At 41.9% G+C, this 26,584-nt stretch overlaps 1 protein-coding gene across 2 annotated transcripts; it reads right to left on the bottom strand.

Annotated features, from left to right (window-relative positions):
- Nucleotides 1-873: 873 nt before the first annotated feature.
- On the bottom strand, nucleotides 874-26,345 carry Rpp30 (ribonuclease P/MRP subunit p30). Of its 2 annotated transcripts, XM_028882865.2 has the most exons (11): nucleotides 26,211-26,345; nucleotides 24,688-24,743; nucleotides 23,002-23,058; nucleotides 22,556-22,630; nucleotides 20,243-20,314; nucleotides 14,760-14,849; nucleotides 6,570-6,686; nucleotides 6,006-6,035; nucleotides 5,617-5,654; nucleotides 5,010-5,089; nucleotides 874-2,711 (listed from the first exon to the last, which is right to left on the bottom strand). In XM_028882865.2, exons 1-11 carry the CDS (start codon nucleotides 26,290-26,292, stop codon nucleotides 2,602-2,604), a joined length of 807 nt encoding a protein of 268 aa, XP_028738698.1. In that variant the 5' UTR covers nucleotides 26,293-26,345; the 3' UTR covers nucleotides 874-2,601. The 2 variants fall into 2 exon arrangements, with proteins under 2 accessions (XP_028738698.1, XP_028738699.1); XM_028882866.2 differs by lacking the exon at nucleotides 6,570-6,686 and having other exon boundaries at nucleotides 26,211-26,343.
- Nucleotides 26,346-26,584: the final 239 nt, after the last annotated feature.

Here is a 26,584-nt window from a genome sequence, read left to right as displayed (position 1 = left end):
CAGAATGGGTCTCAGCTGAACTATGCTGCTAGAAGCCTGAAAGCTTAACCAGCCAAATACTTCTAGTTTCTGGTCTTCACGCCTTGTATACCTTTCTGCTTTCTACCACCACTCCCTGGGATTAAAGGCTCACTTCTTGGGATTAAAGGTGTGTGTCACCATGCCTGGCCGTTTCCAATGTGGCCTTGAACTCACAGAGATCCAGAGGGATTTCTACCTCTGGAATGCTAGGATTAAAGGTGTGAGTAACGCCATTTTCTAGACTTTATATCTAGTGACTGTTCTCTGACCCCAGATAAGTTTATTAGGGTGCACAATATTTTGGGGAACACAATACCACCACAGATGGCCAACAGAAAATGAACCCAATGACATCTTTGGAGGTTCTTTATCTTATAACATCTTTTAGGGCTCTTTTTTAATTTTTAAAATTTTATGTATACATGAAATTATGAGTATGCAAATGACTGGGTCTCTGTCTTTATCTGTTTCTTGTGCCTTTTCTTGGACTCTTTTCCTTGGACGCTTTATCCTATTTCAATGTGTTAGTTTTTATTTTATTATTATCCCTTCAAAACCAGTTTGTATTCTAATGAGACTGAAAGGAGATGAAGAGAGGGGAAGTGGGGGAGGGACTGGGAATAGAAGGGAAACCATGATCAGGATATTTTATGTAAAAATCTATTTTCAATAAAAGGAAAGAAAATATCTAAATTTATTTTTGTATGGGAACATGGGCACTGTGGGGAGGAGAGGGACAACGTGGTGTACATGTGGAGGTCACAGGTCAGCTTTCTGCCTCTAACTCATGGGTCCTGGACCCACATCAGGTCATCAGGACTAGCAGCAGGTACAGGAGTCTTGATTTCCTTCTTTTTCATGGCTGAATAAAATTCCACTGTATGTCTTTATTAGTTTTCTCATTGCTGCAACAAAGTATCTGTCTAAAGCAATTTAAGGAAAGAAAGGTTTATTTTAGCTTGCATTTGAAGAAGGTCCATCATGGAGGAGAAGGCATGGCAGCCAGAGCATGAGGCTACTGGTCAACTGCATCCAGTCAGGAAGCAGGCAGTGATGAATGCCTGTACGTGCTAACCTTTATAGATAGATATATATTATAACTCCTTTTTATGAAGATCTGAGGTTTCAGTTCGTGGCAGGGTGACTTTTCTCAACAAACTAGATACTTACTCTTAGGCATGTTCATAGGCTTGTCTCTCAGTTGGTTTGAGATCCTGTCAAGTTGATTATCGATGTTAACAATCATAATGAATGTACCACATTATCCACTCATCTGTTGATGGGTGTCTAGGCTGGTTCCTCTTCTTGGTCACTGTGAATAGTATCCAGTGAACAGTCACTGATGTTGGTTTTACAGTCATCATCAGGCTTTACATATGTGCACAAACTCCACGGGGGTGCCTAGATGACATTTCTCCACCAATCTTGCTTTTTTATTATACTTATGTAGGCCATGCTGGCCTCAGACTTGTGATCCTCCTGCTCCAGCCTCTCCAGTGCTGGGATTACAGTTGGGAACCTCCACCCCTGGAACTTGTCAAGGGTTTTCATTGCTTTGTATAAAATTAAAGAGTAGAGATTGATTTTTATCACATTTTTTGGCATCTATTTGAATATTCTTTTCCCTCTCATTTCTCCTATTAACATGGTAAAGTATAATGTGTTAGAAAGAACTGATAGATCTAATTGTTTAAACTGAGATATCCTTACATCCCTGGACTAAAGCTTCACATCTTAGTGATCTGCTTGCTGCTAATGTTTGCTCTCAGCACCTATTCCCGTGAGTAAGCAATCACTTAGCCTTATCTTCAGGGCTCTGCATTCTCCCCTCCCCCAAGTTAACTGCGCTATGTCTTGGGGGTCCTTTCATCAATATAGCATAAATGCAGATATTTACAAAAATAATAACTTCTACTTAGCCTGGTGAACTTGTTATTAAAAATAAATTATTCCAAAGCCTTTTTTTTTTTTTGAGTCAAATACTTGGAACTGTATAGCAATTAGGAAAATCACTATTAGGTATGGGGAGTTTCTACCTAAAAGGAGGAAGCTACTTAAAGCACAGCTCGAAGGTAGAAGGTAGCAAATGAAGGGGACAAGCAACCTCATGTGAGTGTCCCTTCTGCTTCTACAAGGTCAGCAGTCCTTAGAACAACTCTAACTCAATAAAAAGTGACCCCCATAATAGGGTTTAAGTCTTCAAAATAACTACTTTCTTGGATAGTAAAATACAAAAATCCATATGTATCTATCAAGTAGAAAAACATTAATTTATTTATCTTCAATGTCTTAAAATACTGAAACATCTTACTTTGGTGTACATACTGTTATACATATGTTATACTCACATAAAGGATAAAATAGTTTTTTTCTTAAAGTATATCTAAATTAATTAAACTGTTAGTCTTTAGAAAATGCCTCACTGTGTTCTATTTGCTGTTGTAATGGTCTGAATATAAAGCTGCTTTTATAGACTGCTGGCTTCTAGTTTAATGAAAGGATCCACTCAGCAGAAGTTTACTTTCACTGTGACTGATGAGCTGTAAAGGGAGCAGGCAGCTGATGGAGACTGGGGCTTCATCAACCCTCACATTTAGCTTTCTTGCAAGCTGGAAGAGAATCATCATCCACTTCTGATGGCCGAGGTTTCTTCACTGTAGAAATAATTCCAAAAGCAGTTTTTCTAGTTTCTGTAAAATAGAAATGACATTGAGTGAAGCGATAGGATCGCACTATGTAGCCCAGGCTGGCCTTGAACTCCTTCTACAGTCCAACCAACTCCGATTCTCCTGCTTTAGCCTCCTGAGAGCTGGGATTGCAGGCATGCATCACCATACCTAGTGTAAGGTACGATTTAAGGAGAAGCGGTTTAACCAGCATCACCCCATTTCTTTGTCCTATAGCATAGTAAATAAGAAAACCATAGATAGAGCTTTTACAAGTGTTCATACTATTTACAATGGTTGTTTTTTCCCAACATACACAAAAGGCAGTACTTTTAACATCCAGTCCATTCCTAGGGATTACCTCTTAGGTTAAACTACAGAGCAGGGCTTCTCCATTGCTCTCTCCATGACATCTTATGCAGTCAGAACCAGCCATAGGTACCGGTCTAGCAACTGCTTATATATGGTCAAAAGACGGACAAACCACTTGTACTGCTCCCACAGCAAGGGCTCTGCTGACCTTACTTTACAGTACATGCCATTCACTCTCAGTAGATAATGTACGTCTGAACACTACGTAGAATTGATCATCAATGGCCTGATATACAACATCCACCAAACAAATGCTGTTGAGTGAACCATAAAATCAAACTCAGGTCTATCCATCCTTCATCACTGTTAAAGAGGTACTTTGCATGCTCAGGTCAGTTTGGCAGCAGAGTTGAACTTAAATTTAGTTAATCTGTATTAAAACATGTTAACAGACCAGGCACTGCCATATAGGGAATATAACGATTCCTAACAGTGGTTTTTAAGTGTTCAGACTGTTGGGATAAGTACATAAAAATAGACATTAGAAATGAAGGCACACAGGAGATCAGCTGCCTGGGTTAACTAGTGAAGCACCATGAAAAGTGATACCAGAAGGCCACAGCAAGGAAACGGAGGAGCAGCAGCCTTTGCAAGGCAATGTGGGCTCGGCCTCCCTTGTGGGCCTTCCATTTCACACGGGTGGGCACATAAATCATATCTGTGCAGACCACGTGGAAGTGGAAGTCCGGGATCTAAGGAGACTGTCTAAGGAGCACAGGGGACTAATGGGAGTACGTACAAAGGGACCAGTGGGGTTAGTGCAGGAGAATATGAACAAAGAGGACAGTGGGAGACAGCAGAGGGACTATGCACAAAGAGGACTAATGGGGGGAATGTGAGCAAAAGGAACTAATAGCTGTGTGTGTGTGTGTGTGTGTGTGTGTGTGTGTGTTTTAGTGGTGGGTAATGTGCACAAAAAGGACTAACGGGGTGAGAAAAAGGTGGGTAGAGGGGTATGGGAGGAATACGTTCAAAATACATATATTATAGTTACAAAGAAACGGGCCTTATGTAACTTAGTATAATACATTCAAATAAGCAACAAAACACCTGGGGGGTGGAATATACCCAAAATATATGATCAATAGATACATGATCATGTCAACCAAAATAAGAAATGAAATATTCTCAGTTATAATAAAAGCAAAAGTTACAGACTGACTTTAGATACTTTGATTAAAAAAAAACTAAAAGAAATCTGTTTCTGTTTTTCTTCTTAATGGTTTAACATACTGTTTTTGTTACTTTTCTGTTCCTGGTATAAAATGCCCTACTAAGAGCAACTTATTCTTTCCCACTTATTTCAGCCCCACACAGTTCAAGGGTAGAGTGCATCATGGAGGGGAGCTCAGGGAGACAGGAACCGGAAGCAGCTGGCCACATCACACTCACAATCGGGGAGCAGAAGGTTAGGAACACTAGTGCTCAGCTTGCTTTCCTCATTTCTCCCACCCATGGAGTGGTCTCATCCACTGTGGGTCTTCTCATACCCATTAGCCCAATCTTACATTCTCAGGGTTAACTGTAATCTAGATAACCCCTCATGAAAGAGTCTGAAGCTAGGCACTTTTAGATCCTGTTAAACTAACACCGTTATTCCCATTTCTGTTTCTGAAACTCATTATTTTTAGCAGGGAGCAAGCCTATCTAGAGAGAAGCAAACAGGATGGATGTTAAAAGCCTCTGAAAATGTAGGCAGGGGACACTGTGTTGTTTGAAAGAACACATTCAATGGTCATTCCGGTAATGCAAACTATATATAATGTACACACTATAGAAAGTAAAACTTAAGTGAGGGTAAGGAGCAGAGTATATGGTTAGAACGGGTTGAGAAAAGACAGTCTCGTAGGAACTCTGTAGTGAGGATAATAAAGCAGGCACAGGTCAATTGTTTGGTAGTAGCCTGACTCTAACATGACTATTCAGATTTGACTCTAGAAACACGCTCACCTCCATGGAGAAACGCAGCTCGGCAATTTGTGGACACGGCAGCCTTGGCTTCGCTTTCAGACAGCCCAAACAGCAGCCCTCTGATAGGTTATTAAAGATTTCAACTCGGAGTCAGCCAAGAGTAAGAGACCACACAAACACTGACGAAAATGACAGCTCACCTGGTCTGTGGCAAACACGTTAACTCTGCAGCAATTCTTAGCACAACGGAAACCTGCATCTGAGAAGTCTCACTTAACTGTTTATCATGCAGAGTCCCTTGTTTCTCTTTCCTGCTGCTTAATCCCAAACCACAAGGATGAAGACATTTACAGCCTGCTCAAATCTGCTTCTGAGACTACTGACAGTAAACTTACAACTAAAGGGTAAGAAAACATAAGCCTAAAACTCTAATATCACTCCTGATTCAATTTTCTAAGGGAAAATTCCAGTCCAGTGTCATGCTGAGCAGGAAAAGGTGCCTGCTGCCAACTCCGATGGTCTGAGTTTAATGCTCAGGACCCACAAGATGAAGGAGGGGACTGACTCCTGAAAGTCGTTTTCTGACTGACACATGCACCCTTCCACCTTCGAACATAGGCTTTTAAAATGAACACTGAGAGGATACAAGTTTGCCACATCATACGGTCCTCTTATTTCCAAAGGCTAAAATAAGAAAACGGAAAATAAAATGTTAACATTTTAATTATTTACAATAAATAAGATACAACTAAGTATCCAAAGACAGGTAAATTTCATAAGGTTCTTATAATTGTGATAGGTTTCTAAAAATATAAATAAACCTTGTAAAGCATTTTTAACAAGGTAAAGGAAAACATAAAATCACTTTATTCTAATTAACCCATAAATAAAAATATATATAGGCAAAACCTGAAGCCCACATGAATGGGATACATTTTAGCAATGGCTATGGAAAATGCAGTAAAAGCACAGACAGGCAATACATCACACTGCTATTTCAGTAACTACAAAGACAAATACACACGCCATACTTACCCTCTCTGCAGCACTGGACAGAATTACATTCTAGAAAACAGAAAGTGAGCAACTTTAATCTCATAACTGATAAAATAATTGAAGAACTGTATAATACGAATGACCAGCAACCACCCTGCCCCCCAACATTTCAGGCTCAAATACCAACTTCTTTTAAAGATAAAGTAAATACTTAATGTGAAAATATTAAAAATGCTCATGTCACACTCAAGGCAGCTAATTCAAAAAGCAGAATAAGCCTCGAGAAGGAATCTTAGCGCAGATAAATGAAGTTTAAAAGCTGTAAGTTGAATTCACTCAGAGATAAACAACTGTTATCTAGGAGTCTTTTCACTGTGGCCAACTGCAAACCCTCATCAAAAATGAAGGCTTTCAGCACAGCCTTTCCCTCCACATCTTACTTCTCCCTTGGGAGTTTTCATCACAAAACTCTGTAGGACTCACTGAAATGGAGGAATCGAGTGTCGCAGAACTTTCTGCTTAAGACTATGGGAGAGTTGACAGCACCCGCACATTACTAGTGACCGCCAGAGGTAAAACGTGTCCTTGGCTCCGGAACTATACCTTTCCTCTGCAGATCTGCATCAAGTTGAGGGCATTGGAAATTGTGTACCTTCTCATCGTCGCGTCTCTGATAGCAGGGCCGTAGACAAGTTCAAAGCCCAGACCTCTGTCAATTGCCTTCACCAGAGATAAAGAAGAGACACTGTGAACTGCCAAAGACAAGCGCGGAAACTACTTCCTTTCCACTGAAGTCTCTCTCCGCCTTCCTCCTTCCCCTCTATGCACACCTCCTACACAGCAAGGGACTGGCTTAAACCAAGGTGGTGGACCCACCTCTGCACCCTGTCCAAAGTGAGGAAAACAAACTCAAGGCTCTACCTGATTGACAGAGCTTAGGCTAGCCGTGGGAAGCTAACTCTAAAAACAGGAGTCACAGAAGCTGAGGAGAGTCAAGTCAGTTCAGTGCAGTGGCGCAGAGGGCTACTACTCCATCAGTGGTCCACGGAAAAGGATGTGTTTCCCATGTGCAGGGAAACTGAGTCAACAGGGAGCTGAGCAACCTGACCCAAGAACGAAGGAAAAGGAGGAGAAGATCTGAAGGGTCTGGGGAGCAGGAATGGGAAACCTTACAGCTAAGTCATTTACTGCACACTGCTGAATGACAGAACAAGTGCCATTGCTAACTGAACTGAAGTCCAAGGAGCATGCTAACTGAGGCTGAGGTACCTGGAAAAGAACTGTGGCTGAGACTCGAATACATCCCTCAGCCCATTCTGTTTAAGTAACATTGTTTAAAGTTCCTTGCAGCTCAGGAGAAAAGGTGAAAGAGGTCTGGGCCCTTCAGGATTTTGCCAGCTTACCACATGGGCTTGGTCTTTTCATGAGGAAAAAAGTTCTTTCTCATTTAGTGTACTCTTAAGGTTGGAAAGTCTGCAAGGCACATGAGCGGGACTGTAGTTCACCAGTACGTAATTCAGCTTCCTAGGTTAAAGGGTGCAGTGCTTGTCCATTCATAAGAGACACGTTTTAAACCACTCACTACTTGTCAAAGCCGAGGCCTTCTCTGAGCTCTGGTACATGAGAGCGAGCAAGGGGAGTGTGAGGAAGAGAAATTTAGCAACTGCATAGTGGATGGAAGAGCACTTTCAGAGGGCAGAAGAACACAAACAGGCTCTGGGCTTGGAGAGGCTGGAGAAGATGAGCAGGAGTCCTGTGGTGGGAACTAAGGCTACAAGGAGCGGGAAGGGCCAGTGTGTAGATCTTAATTGCTGGTGACAAGGCTTAATCAGTCTTGCCAGCAAGAGGAAATATGTGAGGTTTTTTTTTTTCCCCCTGGAGGCAGGAATCAGACAGAAACTTGCCAAAGTCATGTAGGTTATGGTGACCCTCTGAAGTAAAGGGAGGGTGGATGGCTCAGTCCAGGACGGACAGTCTCAGTCTCTGTAGCTGAGGCTCTATAGGCCTCACTACTCAGGGTCCCGGGAGTGGAGGGACTGATCTCACAGACCTGAAGTCTCGACAGGTAGTTACTGATGACTCCTTCTGTCCTTTCTTGAAAGATTTCCTTGTCCGTGTCCCGCCCCAGCTTCTTTCTTTCCTTTTCCTTCTGATCTTAAAGCCAGCAGCGTTTAGATTTTCCTCCATCTCTAGGTTTAGCTGAAATTTAAACACCACTTTCCCCTCTTCGGACATCTATTTTCCCATCTCTAGTTCTCTAGTTGTATTCCTTCTAGGAATGGCATTTGCTGCCACAGTGTTGGCAGTGTAATTCAACAAACACCTCGTTTCCCTGCCTAGCTTTTCCACTTCTTACAGCTGGTACAACTCCTCTTTGGAACTGAAATCATCATCATCATCATCATCATCATCATCATCATCACCATCATCATCAATAGCAAGTATATTTTGAGTGATTGACGGCTTGTGAAAAAGAGGCCACGTGACAATGTTGTTCACTCTGGATTTTCTAGGAACTGGGGTGCACTTGGTAAGGAGATTCAGATAAATGAAAGCATCCCTTTGGCCAATTCAAGTTACTCCTGGGCTATTTCTTTTGCTAAAGCTAGTTGGACAAAGGAGCCTGACTCTCATTTCCCCGCCCTTCTAGTTAGTTACAGAAGTAAACCACAGGGCAGGAGGATGAAGACAGGAATAAAGGATGTGAGCAATGTGGTGTTGATGATCTGATCCCTAAGTGTTTCTAGTTGAGTCCATTTAAATTTCCACACCTGTATGGGAATCACAACAAAATCAAAACCGCTCTGAGGGAGAGACCTGGGGAAAACAGGATAGAATTGCCAGCTTAATTTCTTCCACATGTGATTCCGGTCTTGGTACATTAATCAGGTTCACTTTAAAACTGCTAAGAACACTCTTGAGAGAGAGAGATTAAAGATAATGTGCTATTGATGGCTGTGAGCATTTCTTTCATAAAACTTTACCGTTTTAGATGAAAAAAATACAGTCATTACCTGGTCTCCTGCTCCTAAGAGCATTTTTATGTAAATTGTTGTAAGCGCATCATATGATTGTTCATAATAATGTCTTTACAGAGAATGACAGTGTCTGCCTGATTGGCTTTTGTTCTCACGTCTGAACAGACGTGCCTGAATAGGCAGATGATGAGATTTTTTTTTCTTACTAAGAAGAAATAATAGTCACAATGATGTCACCAAGGGCAGCCTGTGAAACGTGGATCAGGAAATAATGATAATAAAGTTCCAGGCACTAAAAACTTAAGCTAAGCTTTGGAGGAGGAAGAATGGAAACCAAGAGTTGATTCCAGGGCAGCATTTGGATTGCTTGCCTTAAGAATCAGTGCCCACGCTGAACTTGCAGTAGACAGCCTTCCAGCATATCACTGTTAAGATGTCCTGACTCACTGATCAAAGCCACAGAAGGAACCAGCAAGTTCTCCCTGAACCTGCTCTCACTGCCCCACCCCCCTGCTGTAATTGCTTTCATTTATTTCTTATGTGTTCCTCCAGTTTCTTCACACAAATACAGGCAACTGTGAATACACGCCGTAGTTTCCTTTTTCTTACCTAGAAGGTGGCTTGTTACGTTCTTATCTTGCCTGATTTGAAAGCTTTCCCATGTCAGCTTGTAAATTTTATTTTCTTTTACAGCTGCCTAGCATTTCTTGTAGGGGTACACCAGGTACAATGTTTAACAAGTCTTTACTAATAGATGTGGGCTGTTTCAAATTATCAGCAGGATAAACACTAGGGTGGGACAGCTGGGTACTGTGAGCTGAATTGTGTCCCTACCCAAAAAAGGTTCCTAACCCACAGTATCTCAGATCTCAGACTGTAACCTTTTTGGGGAGAGTCAGTACAGGTGTAACCAAGATGCGGAGGTCATACTGCAAACAGTAGGCTCCTAACCTCACTGGTGTTCTTATGAGATGGCCAGAGGCTCACAGGAAAACACAATGATGACAAAGAATGGCGTTACTGTGGCTGCACAGCACCGATTGTCAACAAGTCACCACCGGCCGGAAGACTCAAAGAAAGGCTCCCTTCATAGATTTTGGAGGGAGGACAGCCTGCTCACACCTTGACTGCATGCAGACTTGCAGCCAAGTTGTACTTGGAATGTGTAAATGTCTCTCCCGAGTCCACGTGTTGGACACTTGGTCCCAGCTGGTGGTGCTGTTCTGCGAGGCTGTGGAACCTTTAGGAGGTGGAACTCTGCTAGAGGAAGTGGGTGACTGAGGTTTTATAGACCACCCTGCTTCCTGTTCTGCATTTCCACGTAAGATGCCGCAGCTGCACTGCGGCCTCGCCTTCCCAGTACAGTGATGGACTGTATCCCCACAAACTGGCAGACACAAACCTTTTCTCCAGTACATTGCTTTTGTTACATTTCAGCATTGAAAGTAACTGATACAAAGCTCAAGGAAGGAGCAAATGTCTTTTGTGGTATGTGACTGGGAAGAATGTCAGGACCCTGTCCTCGTCCTTTTTTTCTCTCAAACTTCCAGCTATCATAAAGTGAGAGTTGTTTTATTACATTTTAAATGTGTATATGGTGTGCATGCAGCACACTGCTCTCACCACGATGTTGCACACTGCACACACCTTACAGTACAATTTTCCTCCACACAAAAACATGGGCACTTGTTTCTAGTTTTCTCTCTTTCATGAAAATAAGTGAATAAATTAACAGGGACTTTCCTGCTTCCTGGCCAGCTCACACTGCAGTCTTATACACCAGATGAAGACTAAATGTAATCCAGTGCAGCCTTTCTATCCATACCTCCATCTAGCCTTTTTAAACAACGTATGCAAAATGCTCATACTGGAGGTTTGTTTGTTTTTTTTTTAATAAAGTAGATACTGTGTTAAATATTGTCAATTTTTTTTTCAGCTTTTCAGCTTTTCTAAAGTGAAAATGTGGGAATCATGTGAGCAATATCAAACACTCATCGGCAACCTTTCTGCACTTCCAGACGGAACTGGCAGATGGTGGTGTCCTGGTGCCTGCCTTGCGAGCCATTCTCCTAATCTACCCTAGTACCCACCCCACTTCTCTCATGCCTATGTTCCTGCCCGACACTGACAACTACCTAATGACTAATCATAAGCACCTTGGCCAGATTGCCCACAATGCTCACTGCTAATTTAAATTAGATACACCAATTCAACAGTCTACTTCAGGAAGATCTCATAGGCCAGCACTGGGTTATTTGGAAAAGCCTTGCCATAGCTGGTGTACTATGGAAGCCGAGAGGCTGCTTTCATAGTAAGGCATGCTCACAAGAGACTCAGTTATAAACTCTCACTAACATACGTCTCTAGGAATCTGACAATCGTCATGTGCCACGAGGAATTATATGGTATGTGTTGCTCCTTTCCATATTTCGACCACATGTTACCATTTCCTCCCAGCCAAGAACACAGAACTGTGCATAAGCTTATTCAGGCAAATTACCTAGAAAATAGGCCTCCTAGTTTATTAAGGTGAAATGTTGTTAAATGTAACAAAAAATATACACAGTGGCTGGGCTGTCTAGTTCTAGTATTTTGTGGGATGCATTGGTAAGTAGATGCAAACTTGTAAGGCAGAGATGGCTTTTTCAACACAAAAAATGAATACAAGAAGTCAATAAGATGACCATAAACTTAGGTCCTTTGTACCTAACAGGATCTAGGTACCAAGCGCTTGGGAGCTGTTCCCATGTGTAGAACACACAGGTCTTACCCGACAGGCACAATCAGACCTGTCTGAAGCCTGGGACTGAAGCTGGATGACTTGACAGCTGCCATTCCTCATTTTTGAGAAGTGAGCTGCTGAATAACAGATCCCCGAGGCTGAGGTGTGATGCCTGGGGTTGAGGATGTTCACTTCATTATCTAGAAGTGCTCCCACCATCAGAGTTGGGGTTCAGGTTCTCCAGCATACTCAGGAGAGCTCTTCCATAGTTTTCCCTACATATTTTTGTACTTCTCAAAAACCATCTTAGTAGTATATGTCTAGGGTTAGAACCTAAGTCATCTTACATTTTTCTACACCATACAAATAATTTACTCCCCTCACTATTGCCCCTAATACCTAGGAACAAGCAGAAATTCTTTGTTTTTTTGTTTTTTGAGACAGGGTTTCTCTGTGTAGCTTTGCGCCTTTCCTGGAACTCACTTGGTAGCCCAGGCTGGCCTCAAACTCAAAGAGATCCACCTGCCTCTGCCTCCCGAGTGCTGGGATTAAAGGCGTGCGCCACCAACGCCCGCGCCACTACCGCCCGGCTTAAGCCAAAATTCTTTAGGCGATAAAGGGAGACAAAAGTGAGGAAGATCTAATTCTACAAAGGCTAAAGAATAAGGGACTTGCCCACTTTGAAAACAATATTTGAATTCTGACATGGGATTTGGACTGCTTGCTAAACTTTTTCTTGGGTAATAGTTTTTGATAACATAACTGAGTTCTGGAAGTCACTATGCTAAACAATATTCCCATGTTCTGGCTAGCAAAGCAAACAGTTACCAGCTGCAGTAACCTCATAAATCAGTTGCTGGTGTGAGGCAATACTACCATTCAATAATGGGAATGGGGCTGGGGTAGGTGGAGTGGGGTGTGAGACTTAGACGGCAATATGGCAGATGGAAGATGAAAGGCATAGGAAAAGAGAAATTCTTATGATAGGGTAATGAGAAAAATTCTCTTGTATAATATTAGAGGAATCAGCCTCAATATTATACATCCCAGGGGCTCAGGAGAGAGAACTACTAACGGCGAGGACTATTTTCAGGAAATAGAATCTCAGCACACCGAGCTCTATAGTCCACTTGCTTTAATTCCTCTGGCATAACATCCTTTATACACAGCTTCAGTTCTGTTCTCATGTCTAGCTCCTTTCTTGCCTGATTTCTCTATATTTATCTACTGTCCCCTCTAGGTTCTATCTTAATTCCTTCATCTAGTTCTGTCCCTTCTAGGTTCTCATCTATCTAGTTCTTTCCCCTATCAGCTCCTCTCCCGTCTCCTTCTCACTCATCTGGTTCTTCCTCATCTTGTTCTTCCCCATCTGGCTCTTCCTCATCTTCCATCTCGTTCCTCTAGTCCTCTCTTTTAGCCCTTCATTCTAGTTCTTCCCCATCTCAGTTTGTTCCTCTCAAGTTCTTACCCATCTAGTTCTTCCATTTTCTTTTCTCTTCTCTCCCTTGTGCCCTGGAAGTCCTGGTATATAAAGGGAGGGTCCAAGCTAAATTATGTAAAGCTATTACTTAACGTCCACCTCTCCTAGGCGGCGTCTCCTTGTGGAATTTATTGTAAGTCAGGAGACTTGCATGTGGGCTGTTATCATTGTTAGTCCACCTGGGACTAACAATGGGCGCCCACCTGGGTGGTGTTTCCTGTAGTCCTTGAAAGTGGCCAAGGGGGATAATCTGATTCCAGAGAAAGCCTTTCCTGAGGCTGTTCTCCAAATACCTGAAATGTGTATGTCCAGAGAGTGCTCAGTCTACACTGTTAGTCCTTCTTAGGGGAAAGTCAATTGGAAAAACTATGAAGGCACACATGATTTTCATAACAGAATACAGCTGATATATAACGAGCCAAGTAACACCAAAAACTCCTTGGAATTTGGCTTGTTCTGGAGGAATTCCCTGATTCCTCCAGGTAGTGACTTTGCCATAACCAGCTGAGTTCTTATGATATATTCCTGCAGAGCAAAAGTCTCTGTTAAGAGGGAAAATAAAAGGAACTCTGAACACATGGTTACCCTGCTGTAAGGGTTCTTTATGGGAGCTAGCATGCCACAGTGCATACTATAATTCCATTCACCATTCCCTGCTGACTTCACACCATTGCCTTTTGTATCTCAATTTTTCGGGTGTCTCAAGGACTCTATCTTTTTTTTTTTTTTTTAACCTTTTTCTATTTCATTCGTTTGTTTGTTTTTTTAAACAGAGTTTCTCTGTATAGCCCTGGCTGTCCTAGAACTCGCTCTGTAGACCAGGCTGGCCTCGAACTCACAGAGATCCACCTGCCTCTGCCTCCCTAGTGCTGGGATTAAAGGTGTGTGCCACTACCTGGCTTTTTTTTTTTTTTTTTAACCTTTCTTTCCATCTTTATGCAATGTTGAAGTTTTAAATATCTATCATTATTAAATATCAACTTGAGAAATATTCTTCATAAAATCTTTTTTTGGGGGGGGGGCAAGGTCTCAGTGTGTTACTGTTGGTCTTGAACTTCTGGCTCAAGTGCCTCTTGAGTAGCCGGAAGTACCAATGCAATCAGCTTAGATATTTCCCTTTCGTGTGTGTGTGTGTGTGTGTGTGTGTGTGTGTGTGTGTTCACATATGTGTATATGTGCATGAACAGTGTGTGTGGAGGCCAGGGATAAACACTGGGTGTTGGGCCCACACTCGAACCCAAAGCTGGCTGATTCAGTTTGTCTAGCTACCCGGTTGTTCCTGTCTCAGTTTCCCCTATGCTGAGAGTACAAGCAGGTTGCCATGCTGCCTGGCTTTAGTGTGGATGCTGGCGATCCAAACTCCTAGCCTCATGGCTTGCACAGCAAAGACTTTATCACTGAGCCACCTTACAGCTCCCAGCTTAGACACTGTCTATTTTTAACTTTCTCTTTTAGTCAGCTTAGAAAACCAAAATTCTCTTTTCTGAATCTGCTCCAATTACCAGTTACCCAGGCACTGGTCTCTAGGAACACATGTTCCTCCTGCTTCTTTTCTAGTCTGCAGACACAAGTTTCTACACATTCAAGTTTAGAGTAGAAAAAACAGCACTTACCACATTAATAGGGGGTCTTTTGAAGTAAAATGGTAATTTCTCTGTTACAGTTATACAGACTAAATCCACATCTAAATGCGTGCAAGCAACCTGTTAACAAGAAAAAAACAGATGAACAGAAAATTGGCATGCACTGGAATGAGAAACATGGTCATACTCAATATACAGAAACATAAATAGTATGGCTTATTCCATAGGTGCCATGATGGTTCTGTGTTGAACTGTAACAACCTATTAGAAGGCCAGTTGTTTACTATTCTTTCAGGCTTGGCTTGGATGGTTCAGTTCTCAAAGGTCAGGGCCCGAAGGCCCTCTAACTCATAAATTTTTTATATATGAATGAGTTGGTGAGTTAGGATCAGTATCTAGAATATTACTTTTAATTATTTCAGAAAGCAGAAAGTAACCGTTCTGACAGAATCCAAGGAATTGGAAAGCCAAAATGAATGCATGCATGGTCCATCTTTTCCACAAGCTATTTAGTGAGCACATTTCTACCAGGAATTGTCCAGGGTTCTTGTTCCAACCAGACTATACTATGACTAAGAAGTAGCATGATATGGCTGATGGCCTTCTGTTCACAGACTAACAGAAATAGTTTAACAGAGGGTTAAAGCAGAGCTGAGAGAAATCAAATGAGCATTCGTTTTTATCATTGCTGGTTGATTAATTCCATGCACTCACCTCCAAAAGAGTTTGGAAAGTAACTGTATAAACTACATACAAAATAAATGAAACAGATAAGGCAACCAGGAGAAACAGAAAAATTAGGGAGGAAGCAAATCAGTGGACAGATTATAGAGCGCAAGTCAGAAGACAGTGCCAGGACAGGCCTGGATAGCAATCAATCAGCTACTACTTGATTAGAGGGAAAAAGGTTGACTGCTTTGTACCATGTTGAAAACAGCCCTACTGGGGCTGGGGAGATGTTGGCAGTTAAGAACATTTATTTGTTGCTTCTTCAGAGGACCTGGGTTCAGTTCTCAGAACCTACATGATGGTTCACAACCATCTGTAACTCCAGTTTCAAGGGATCCAACACCCTCTTCTGTCCTCTGTGCACACCAGGCAAACATGTCACACATACATACATGCAGGCAAACACTCACAGACGTAAGAAAAAGTAGATGAGAAAACCACCCCTACTTAGAATGCTGATGCATACAGGCTATATGAGCAAACCTGGTAAGCCAGTGTCTGCAGCAAGAAGAGGAGAAAGTGTGTAAGAAACAAGCGGGAGCTAAGTGTTGGTAATGCCTGTAGGACAGGCACAGCTCTTCAGCAGTGGCAGATGTCACATCTCACCCGTTTTCCTCAGAATGCCAGCTTAGGTCATTCTTGCCCTAGCCCCATGGCTCAGTGGTCACCCGAGACCATCTGGCTTGGAGATGGTCATAGTTATATGGTAAGCCTGGGAAACTATGTTGTTTTGGCAGAAGCACTTGGCTCCTAAAGAACCTGCCCATCCAACTGCTCCAGCTGTCTACCTCACAAAGACAGAGAGACTGTTAAGAATGAAGAAAAGCTCTGCAGAGGAACAGAGCTGAGTTCAGCATCTGTCCATTTTTAGGAGCACAGTAAAGAGCTTGATGGCAAGACCACCAACATTTTACTTCATTGCTGCTGAGGACCAGACCAGGGTCCTGAGAATGCCAAATGCTCTACTGCCGAGCCACGGCTCCAGTAAACATTAATAATTCCTATATTCATACCAGCACTATCACTTATAGACATATTTTATAGGGACTTTATTATATTCTACTGCTATAAATTCCACACAGGTCAGGGACAATAGTGTGAGAACAGTCATTGCCAGGCCAATCACCGAGAGAGGACAGAAGAAAAACACTTCTATTTCACTTCATTATCATCCCCTGGGTGGGAATGTGCCAGTGTTTTAAAGGACGAGGAACACTTGTAATCATGGAACTCACATACTGTACGATACAAAGAGCATGGGGACAACAAGGACAGAGGGAGAGACAGGGGACAATGAGTCAAAGAAGCAGGCAAGCATTTCTGAAAAAATACCACAGAAAGCTTGCAGTGGTTGCCTCTGGAGTGAACAAGCAAGGAGTTTAGTGGGAAGGCATTTCTGAGGAGATGCACAGGAAAGTCAGTATTGGCTGCCTCTGGAGAAACTTCAGCATGCTTTATACACATACACTCCGCGGTGTTTGAATTTATTATCATGAACATCATTAGTTTTAATGAAACGATGGCTTTAAATGACTCCCCTGATGAAGCTGAACTGGGTTTCTTCTCATCATACATTTTTGTTTTCTTCCTCTCTCCAATGGGGGGGGGGGCAGATAAACAAGGAATCGGCACTGGCCGAAGGGTGGCATCGTAAGGAACTTTCAGCCAGAGGACAGCTTCCTTTGGCTTCTCTGACCTCTTGAATGTAAAATGTTCCTAACCAAAGTATTCTGATTTACCTTCCCGTCAATCTAAGCATTCAACTGTCATTCAAAGAACTATGTGAAGCAGGGGCACATGCCCATATTCCCAGCACTGGGGAGGCTTAATCTAATATTCCCCCAAATCATTAAAATGACTGAATTATGTTTAAAATAGTTTTAGAGCTAAGTATCTCAGCTCTCTCTGAAAATTGGCAGACTGTATATGAATTTACTTAGCCTTCTTTAACTTTTTTTTTTGAGGGGCAGAGAGGTCTATGATGGTTTGAGAGAACTTTGTCCCTATAAAAATGTACAAACATATGCATATTTTTACTGTTGGGGAACACAAGGCACAGGAGGGTAGGGTTCAGCCATCCCTTTGCCCTGGAGGTCTTTCTTTCTTTTTTTTCTTTTTTGGTTTTTCGAGACAGGGTTTCTCTGTGTAGCTTTGCGCCTTGCCTGGGACTCACTTGGTAGTCCAGGCTGGCCTTGAACTCACAGAGATCCGCCTGCCTCTGCCTCCCGAGTGCTGGGATTAAAGGCACCCTGGAGGTCTTTCATTGATGCCAGCACTTATCATACCACACAAGAAAAAGTCAGGCTTGCCAAGGCAGAGAGGTAGCCATACCCATACCCATAAACAATAGCTCTCAACTGTACATGTGTACAAAATTCACCTAAAAACTATCACAAATGGCTGGCTAGGCTATATTTCCAAGACTTCATTCAGTACTTAAGACCTAATAATCTGTAACTTAGTAACAGTCCCAGATAAATCTGAAGCTGAAAGACACAGACCATATCTTGAGAGATGCTGCTTTCAAGATGCTGCCTTCATGCCGACATTCTGCAACAGCATCCTGCAAAGGTCAGCTTTGAAAGATTTCAGGAGCAGTACAAAACCACAACTTTTTAACGCTACTTCTCTGCTGGTATGGCGGATGTCCTGGATCTCCTTTGTAAACAAGCTGGCCTCAGATACAGAGATCCACCTGCCTCTGCCTCTGAAGCACTGGTAATGGAATGCTGGAAGTAAAGGCCTGGGCCACCACACCTGGTCCACAGGTCTTTGATGATGAAGTACTTGCTTCTACTCATTCCTTAATCTATAACAAAATACTTGAGAATTAGTATCATCTTTCATTTCATAAAAGAAGCCACAAAAACCAGGGTAGTGTGGTGTGTCTATGTGTTCACACACAGGCATCCCAGATAATCTGTGGTTCTGTGGTGTTTCTCTCTATCAACATAATTAGCAATCGATGCTAAACCCTGAGACACTGCATCAGTCTCCTTAGTCAATGGCTCCCTCTACTGAATAAACTTGGGATAAAAAGAGCTGTCGAGTTTTAGAACAAATTTTGCTTAAAAAAATGGTCAGCCCTGAAAACATACATACAAATAACATTATATGGAATCAACAGGTGATATTTAGGAATATATATGTATATACGAATACATATATATATGCAATAGAAATTAATTTGAAAGAGAGTGGGGAGGGGTATACAGGAGGTTTTGGAGGGAGAAAAGGGAAGAGAAAAACCTAATTAAATCACAATCTCAAAAATAAACAACAAAAGAAAATACTACAGTTAAAAAAAAAGGGGGGGGTAAAGTTTAAAAATGTATGACTAGTATTTTTTTCCTTCAATACTGTTTTGGCAGAGGGATCTTTTTTGAGACTAAGTTAGGAAAACATTCATAACTCTACCTAAAAGTAATTATACCTCATTTTTCTCAGTATTTCTTAAAAAAACCATTCCTTAAAAGAACATTTCAGTGCCCGCCCCCACTGCAATCATTTGAAAGAACAGGACAGTTTATCTTGAAGACAAAACCAGCCCATGTGCTAAGCTCCTTCTTTTCTGAAAAAGCAACAGGTCAATTCTAAAAGAACAAGAGGAATTAAGTCCCAAAGGCTCTCAGGAATGGGAAGGGGAATCACGTTAGTACATGGCTGACCCTGAGGATTGTCTGGAGGACTAAGGGCTGACATGTACACTGCCATACGGGTTACACCTCAGAGCTTGCAAAGGGGGAAGCTGGACCGGAGAGGGGCTTTTCTTCTCTCACAGGCAGGAGGAGATGAAGCCAAAAACTGAAGTGGTTACTGAGTAGAAAGGAATGAATTTACCAAGGAGAAAGTTCAAATGAACAAAGTATAGAGAAAGAAACAGGAGAAAATTCATGAGCTCTTTCACACTGAATCCATCAAACGTCTACTAGGATGACTTAGGGTGCAAACAGAAAATACAGAGTTTCCAGATGAGGCCTGTGATGGGTAGCTTTAATTGTAAACTTTACACAACCTAGAATCACTTGGTGGTGTGGGATAGTTTGATCACATCCTGACACTCCCAAGACTGACAAAGTTTACTTTGAATCGGGGTGGAGCTAGCTACTAGCTGACAAAAATTAACTATAGAGATTTTGGAGGACCAAGGACATATAGAGAGACATAGGAAGTAGTAGGGTGGGGCTTAGAAAGAGTCTTAGCCCTTTTGGATTGAGGAAGCACAGAGAGAGGTCACTGTTCAAGTCTCTGCCGCTTCTCTGATCATTCAGGTTCTTACCCTGATATCAGACTCACGAGTTTTTATTGATAAAGAATAATTAGATAAGCTCTTTAACCTGGGAAGACAATCTCAATGAGGGACTATCTACATTGAGTTGGTCATGGATTGTGCTATGAGGAATTATTTTAATTAAGACAATGTGGGAAGACCCAGCCCACTGTGGGCAGCATCATTCCCCAGGCAGGTGGTAATGTGGTGATGGTAGTGTCTTGGATTGTTGAAGAATGGAGAAATCGAGCTGAGTACAAGCAACCAAGTGTACATATGTGCATTCCTCTCTGCTTTGGACTGTAGACATCTACCAGCAGCTGTCTGAAAGTCCTGCTTTGCTTCTCCATAATGACGAACAGTAACTAGCCCTTTTTCCCTGTGGCTTTGTGTCCAGTTATTTGATCCCAGCAACAGAAATGAAACTAGAACCGAGAGGAACAGGGCATCTACTGTGGTAGAACAACAGACTTACACCATGAGAAACCATTATTCTCTTTCGCCTATCACTTACATGAAAAAGTTTTTCTGTCTTTGGAAACACTGCAACAATATCGTACAGCCGGACCCTTGAAGAAGTTGCTCTCTATAAGACAAAATGAATGTTTATCACACAGTAACAAAAAAATATAAACAGATGCCTGGTCATCTAGCAACACCCAATATCCTCAACCTTAAACCAATCCTCCCGCCTCAGCCTCCTGGGGTCTGAATTACCACATCTGGCTGCAAGTCTCTGTGTTCACAACACTCACTCTAGAGCTGACACAGGAGAGCATAAACATGAAAGTCATTGATCATGGTTAGATTTTCATGACTGACTCAAAAGTAACAAAAGTGGGAGCCTTTTAGGGAACAAAGGTCCTTTCTAACCCAGATCTGAAACCAGAGAATACAGAGAAATGTTGTTACTTGTTTTTCTTTTCTTTTCTTTTTTTTTTTTTTTTTTAAAAAAAAATAGAATAAGAGTAAATCCCAAGACAGCTTTATATTGTGCAAAGTTATTAATCTATATTATTATATTAATCTTTTTTCCCATGATAATAAATATGACTAAGCTCTAGAAAGGGCTGTAAGCTTGCAGCCTTCTGTGTATGGGAAAATGGAGACAGCTCATCCCCAGTTTCTTGGAGTAAGAAAGAATGTAACTTATTTTTTATTTTACAGCACCCACAGTTAAGACTTTGAAGTTAAGGAGACTGGAATTTTACAGAGAATTTGGATATTTTAGAGAAGCTTGAACTTTGAAAGAGACTGAATATTTTAAAGAGAGTGAAATTTTCTAAAATATTTTACTTATATTTTTTGTACGAGTGCTCTGCATGTATACCAGCATGCCAGAAGAGGGCATCAGATCCTATTATAGATGGTTGTGAGTCACCATGTAGTTGTTAGGAATTGAACTCAGGACCTCTGGAAGAGCAGCCCCTTAACCCATGAGCCATATCTCCAGCTCCTGTTTTTTGTTTTTGAGATAGGGTTTCTCTGTGTATCCTTGGCTGTTCTGGAATTCACTCTGGAGACCAAGCTGCCCTCGAACTTGGAGATCTGCCTACCTCTGCCTCCTGACAATTGGAATGAAAGGCATGTGCCACCATTGCCTAATGAGACTGGCTTTTTGTTGTTTTCAAAACAGGGTCTTTCTGTGCAACCCTGGCTGTCATGAACTCACTCTGTAGACCATGCTGACCTTGAACTCACAGAGATCACCTCCCTCTGCTTCCTGAGTGCTGGAATTAAAGTAGTGCAGCACCACTGCCCATCGAAACTGAACTTCTAAAGTGTTTGAATTTTTAAAGACTGTGGGACTTTTAAAAGTTGGAATGTTTTATATTATGATTACTATTACATATATGAGATCCTGGGTATGAACAAGAAAGGAAAGGTTATAGTTTAACAGTGATGTGTTTGTGTGTGAAGCTGACAAGAGGTCAATTGTGCTAATTTTATGTCAACTTGACAGCTAGAGGCATTTGGGAGGAGGGAACCTCAACTGAGAAAATGCCCCCATCAGAGTGGCCTGTGGGTAAGCCTGTGGTGCATTTTTTTTGAACGATGATTAATGTAGGAGGGCCAGCTAATTATAGGCAGTGCCACTCTTAAGCTGGTGGTCCTGGGTGCTATAAGGAAACAGACTGAGCAAACCATGAGGAGCAAGACAGTAAGAAGTGTTCCTCATGGCCTCTGCACTAGTTCCTCCCTCCAGGTTTCTACCTCAAGTTCTTGCCCTGACTTCCTTTAATAAAATGATGGACTACAATGTGGAACTGTAAGCTGAAATCAACTTTCCTGCCCAAGTTGCTTTTGGTCATGATGTTTTATCACAACAAAAGAAATCCTAACTAAGATAGCCTTCAATGGAATTAGCATTTTCCCCCTAGACATAGCTAGATAAAACTATTTCATGTGTTGTGGGTAATTCACATGACTGTAACACACAAGCTCACAATGAAAATACTGCTCAATATAAATTAATGCCAGATGTATAAGAAAATATTTTTGTTCCAGGACAGGAGAATATATCAGTAAATCACAGTTACTGCTTACAGGGAAAACCTCAAACCTGACATTGTATATGAGAATGAAAAATATATTCAAAATATATAATCTCTGAATGCTGGAATAATGTATGATATTTCTCTGTCTGTTGGCACCTTCTAACTTTTTGGAAGAGACACATTATATGTGTAGCTTCTACACACAGGGAGAGCAGGAAGGTGTCATAGATTTGAGGGATACAGGGGGTGGAAGAATGGGGTGAGATAAAATGGGACAATATTAGTTAATATAGTTTAGAAGGCCAAATGTAGAAAAATAATGAACTTACCAAAACATTACAGTGGGATGGATCTGTAACTATAATTGTCAATCTAGTTAAAATTTTAATTGGTCTTGATTTTCCCTATAAACAAAAACACATTATTAAAAAAGATAAAACACAATTGATTGATCAATTTTTTTTTTTAACCAATGGAAAATAGTAAAAGTCACAGAGAACAGTAAAGATCAACAAAGCATGCTTTTCCACAGGAATTTATAAGAGCAGAGGAAAATACTATGTACATCTAGTAAACTACACGATGAGAAATTTAACAGCCATAGGACTTTTGGAAAGGAGGATGCCAAACAAGTACTGACGGACAGTAAGACACTGGTGAAGAGGTGAGCCCCGATGGAAAGGGGAAACTGGCTGAAGGCAGGTGCCTTAGAGAACACCACAGAAGGTGCTGGATTACATGAACAGACACTACACTTAAACAATAAAACACCTACCTGTACAATTGGTAAAGTTGTGAAGAGTTCAGAAACTGCTACTGGCTTTTCAATTTCCTACAACAAATGATAAATACTACTTCTAGTCACATGTTAAAGAACAAAGTACAACAAAACACTTTAAGGGCATCTCAGAAAAAAAAATCAAAGAAAGCTAATTTCTGATATTCAAACTTACTAAATAGCTTTTCTCTTTCTTTCTTAAGGAAAGAAATTAAAGAACTGAGAAGTTGCTAAGGACATCAGAAAATAAAAATAACCAATTTTGAAGACAGAAATGACTATAAGATACAGTTGTTCATCTAAAAAGAAATATATATATTTGATAGTCTATTGAAGAGAAAAAAAAGTTAGTAAACGAGTTAATAAGACCATGGCAACAAAGTAAACAACAAGATATTGTGGTTACAGTTCATTTAACAGCAATGTACTTGTAAACATTTGAATTTGTATGAATATATATCAGTTCAATTACTAATGTAAAATAATAAGCACAATAATAATAATAAGGATGTTTTAAAGAAATATAGTTGAGGGTCGGGGATGCAGCTCAGTTGATAGAAAGGTTGGAGATGCAGTGTTGAGAGATATTTGATTATACTGTATAAAGATATGTCACTGTGATTGGTTTAATAAAAAGCTAAACAGCCAATAGCTAGGCAGTAGGTATAGGTGGGAATTCTGGACAGAGAGAGCTCTAGGAAGAAGAAAGGGAGAGTTGAGGACGCAGAGGAAGCAGGACATGCAGGAGAAGTAAAAGCCACAAGCCATGTGGCAGCATGTAGATGAATAGAAATGGGTTAAGTTACAAGAGCTAGCTAGAAACAAGCCTAAGCTAAAGCCAAGCTTTCGTAATTAATAATAAGTCTCCGTGTCATTATTTGAGATCTGGCGATGCAGAGAAAGACTCGCTACAATGCAGCTCAGCTGGTAGAGTGCTTTCTAAAATGCACAGCCTTGGCTTCTAACTCATCATCTCATAAACTGGGCATGGGCTTGTAATCTCAGCACTTGGAAGGCAGAGGCAGGACGTTATCCTTGGCAACACAGTGAGTTCCAGACCAGATTGGGAAGTATAAGACCCTGTCTCAAAAAAAGAAGTATGTGCCGGGTGGTGGTGGTGCACACCTTTAATCCCAGCACTCAGGAGGCAGAGGCAGGTGGATCTCTGTGAGTTCGAGGCCAGCCTGGGCTACAGAGTGAGTTCAACACTGAGAAACCCTGCCTCGAAAAACTGAAGGGGGTGAGGGGTGATAAGAAGCATGCTTGTAATGACTTATCCTTCACTGCAATTTGACTGGATTTAGAAACGATGACGGAAACACATCTCTGTATTTCTATAGTGGTGTTTCCATAAAGAATTAGCCCAGGAGGGAAGACCCACCCTGAATGCGAGCTGTGCTATTTCATGGGTTGTGGTCCTGAGTGAACTAACTAAAAAGGAGAACCTGACTGAGGAGAAGCTGTGACCAGCCACTTCCTGCTCCGCTGCCATGATGGACTGTACCTTCAAAGTATAAGCAAACTACACACCTCCTTCCTTACGCTGCTTTTGTCAAGTATGTGGTCGTAGCAACAAGGTAAGTAACTGACACTTATTTCTAGTTCCATATTGCCAACACAGACACAAACATTTGTAAATTCTTAACATTTATTAACTAATTAATCTGAGAAATCTTATTTTACCTGTTTCTTTTCCTTAAAGTCAACAATATGATTGATGGCAACAACTGAATATCCAACTGAAAAAAAAATAGATTAATTAAAAAATATTCTTTCTTGTTCACAATGATCCTCCCGATCTTAGATTCAAGAGTATGAGATGAGGTTGGGGCTGCAGCTAAGTGCTAGAATGATTGCTTAGCATACACAAAGCCCTGGGTTCTATTCCCACACCTGGAAAATAAAGGGGTGGGGCAGGGGGCAAATCTAAGCACGATTGTTTCCTGATACTTAACAGGTTTCAGGTCTTACATCCATCAAGTGATGTTAACAGCAGACAGCACTTTCAAGTTCAGGGAAATTAAGTGAAATAGCTCTTGCCAGGCACATAGTTAGGCTGTGATTCATACTAAAAACACCTTGCTTCTGCTTTCCAGACAACATTCCCTTTGTTCATTTTTTTTTTTTTTTTTTTGGTTTTTCTGTGTAGCTTTGCGCCTTTCCTGGAACTCACTTGGTAGCCCAGGCTGGCCTCGAACTCACAGAGATCCGACTGGCTCTGCCTCCCAAGTGCTGAGATTAAAGGCCTGCGCCACCAGCGCCCGGCCCTTTGTTCATTTTTATTCCATCAAGTTTATGTGTCTGTTGCCCTCATTATCACTCACTTCTGCGAGGCTCCTTCGATTTCCTCCCTTTCCTAAGGTGCAATGGAGGGATGACTCCCTTATACCTCTTTTGAGGTGCTCTACAGTAAGAGACAGGGAACACCAGAGGTTTGCCTCATCATCACAACAGTGAGCACCGTTTGGACAAGTGTCTATGTCTCCAGTACATCTAAATCACAGCTCCTGTCTTCAAGTTGTCTAAATACCAACAAGGTGATAGGGTATTAATATTAAAAGGCAATGCACGGTAATGACAAAATAGCGGTCTTTCCTCTCATCTCTTACTCCAGTAACTCCCTAGTTTCCTTCCTGTTGAAGGTATTTGAGCATCCATTATCTGACAGGCCCTATGCCAGCTGAGGGAGAGAACACATGATTAATGCTCATCCTCAAGGAATTTACAATGTACGAGAGAAATAAGGTAAGACCCTCCCCACCCTCTAAGCTTCCAGAGCAGTTCCTGCCTGTGAACCAGCTTTTTTTTTTTTTTTTTTTTTTGTATTTGACAGATGTCGTGTGAGTCAAAAAGGACTGATATTTAAAAGCACCGACTTAGGGGACTGTACACCTGGAGTCCAGTCCCAGTTTCTACCATTCACCAGCTTGCAGCTACCCTATGCCAATCTCTCGACCCCTTTGGCCTCTGCTCTCTCCCTGGGCATGAAAGACTGGGCAAGCCCAGGCAACACCAGCTTCCTCAGGAGCCTCTGAGGTTCCCACGCCAGGGATCCGGGCGACACCGCAGCTTTCTTCCGCCTCTAGGGAAAATCAGGCAGAGTCTACGAGAGACCGGAATGGCACCTGGAAAAACTACCAAGCAAACTGGACGGTGTGGGTGGCAGCGAGGGGACAGGGCTCGCAGCGCGAAGCCAGCAGACTCACGGTGAGCAGCGGTCTCCACCAGTCCGCGCAGAGCCTTCAGGTCCGAGCCCGCTCTTAGGTCCAAATCTGCGAACGCCGCCATGCCGACAGCCCAGGAGCACCCGCGCGCCTGTGTGCGACGCCGCCGTGTTGCTCCTAGAGCATGCTGGGAGTTGTAGGCTGTCACTTGGGCATCCTGGGATTTGTGGTTTTTCCTTCTCAATCGTCTGGACTCTGCAGAGACTTCCCTATCTTCTAGGAAACAGCCAAAGTTAGCGTGCTCAAACCTACAGCTTCACTTTTGTCGAGATTTGAACCATTATGTTTGGTAGACTCCGCAGGGGCTCCCTCATGATCCTACCACACAACAATGTAGAAAAAGTGATACATTTTGA

The sequence above is a fragment of the Peromyscus leucopus genome, chromosome 1 (genome assembly GCF_004664715.2).
Source record: "Peromyscus leucopus breed LL Stock chromosome 1, UCI_PerLeu_2.1, whole genome shotgun sequence".
Lineage (NCBI taxonomy): Eukaryota > Metazoa > Chordata > Mammalia > Rodentia > Cricetidae > Peromyscus > Peromyscus leucopus.
The sequence above is the reverse complement of the archived record's forward strand: the minus strand, read 5'-3'. Positions and strand labels throughout refer to the sequence as shown.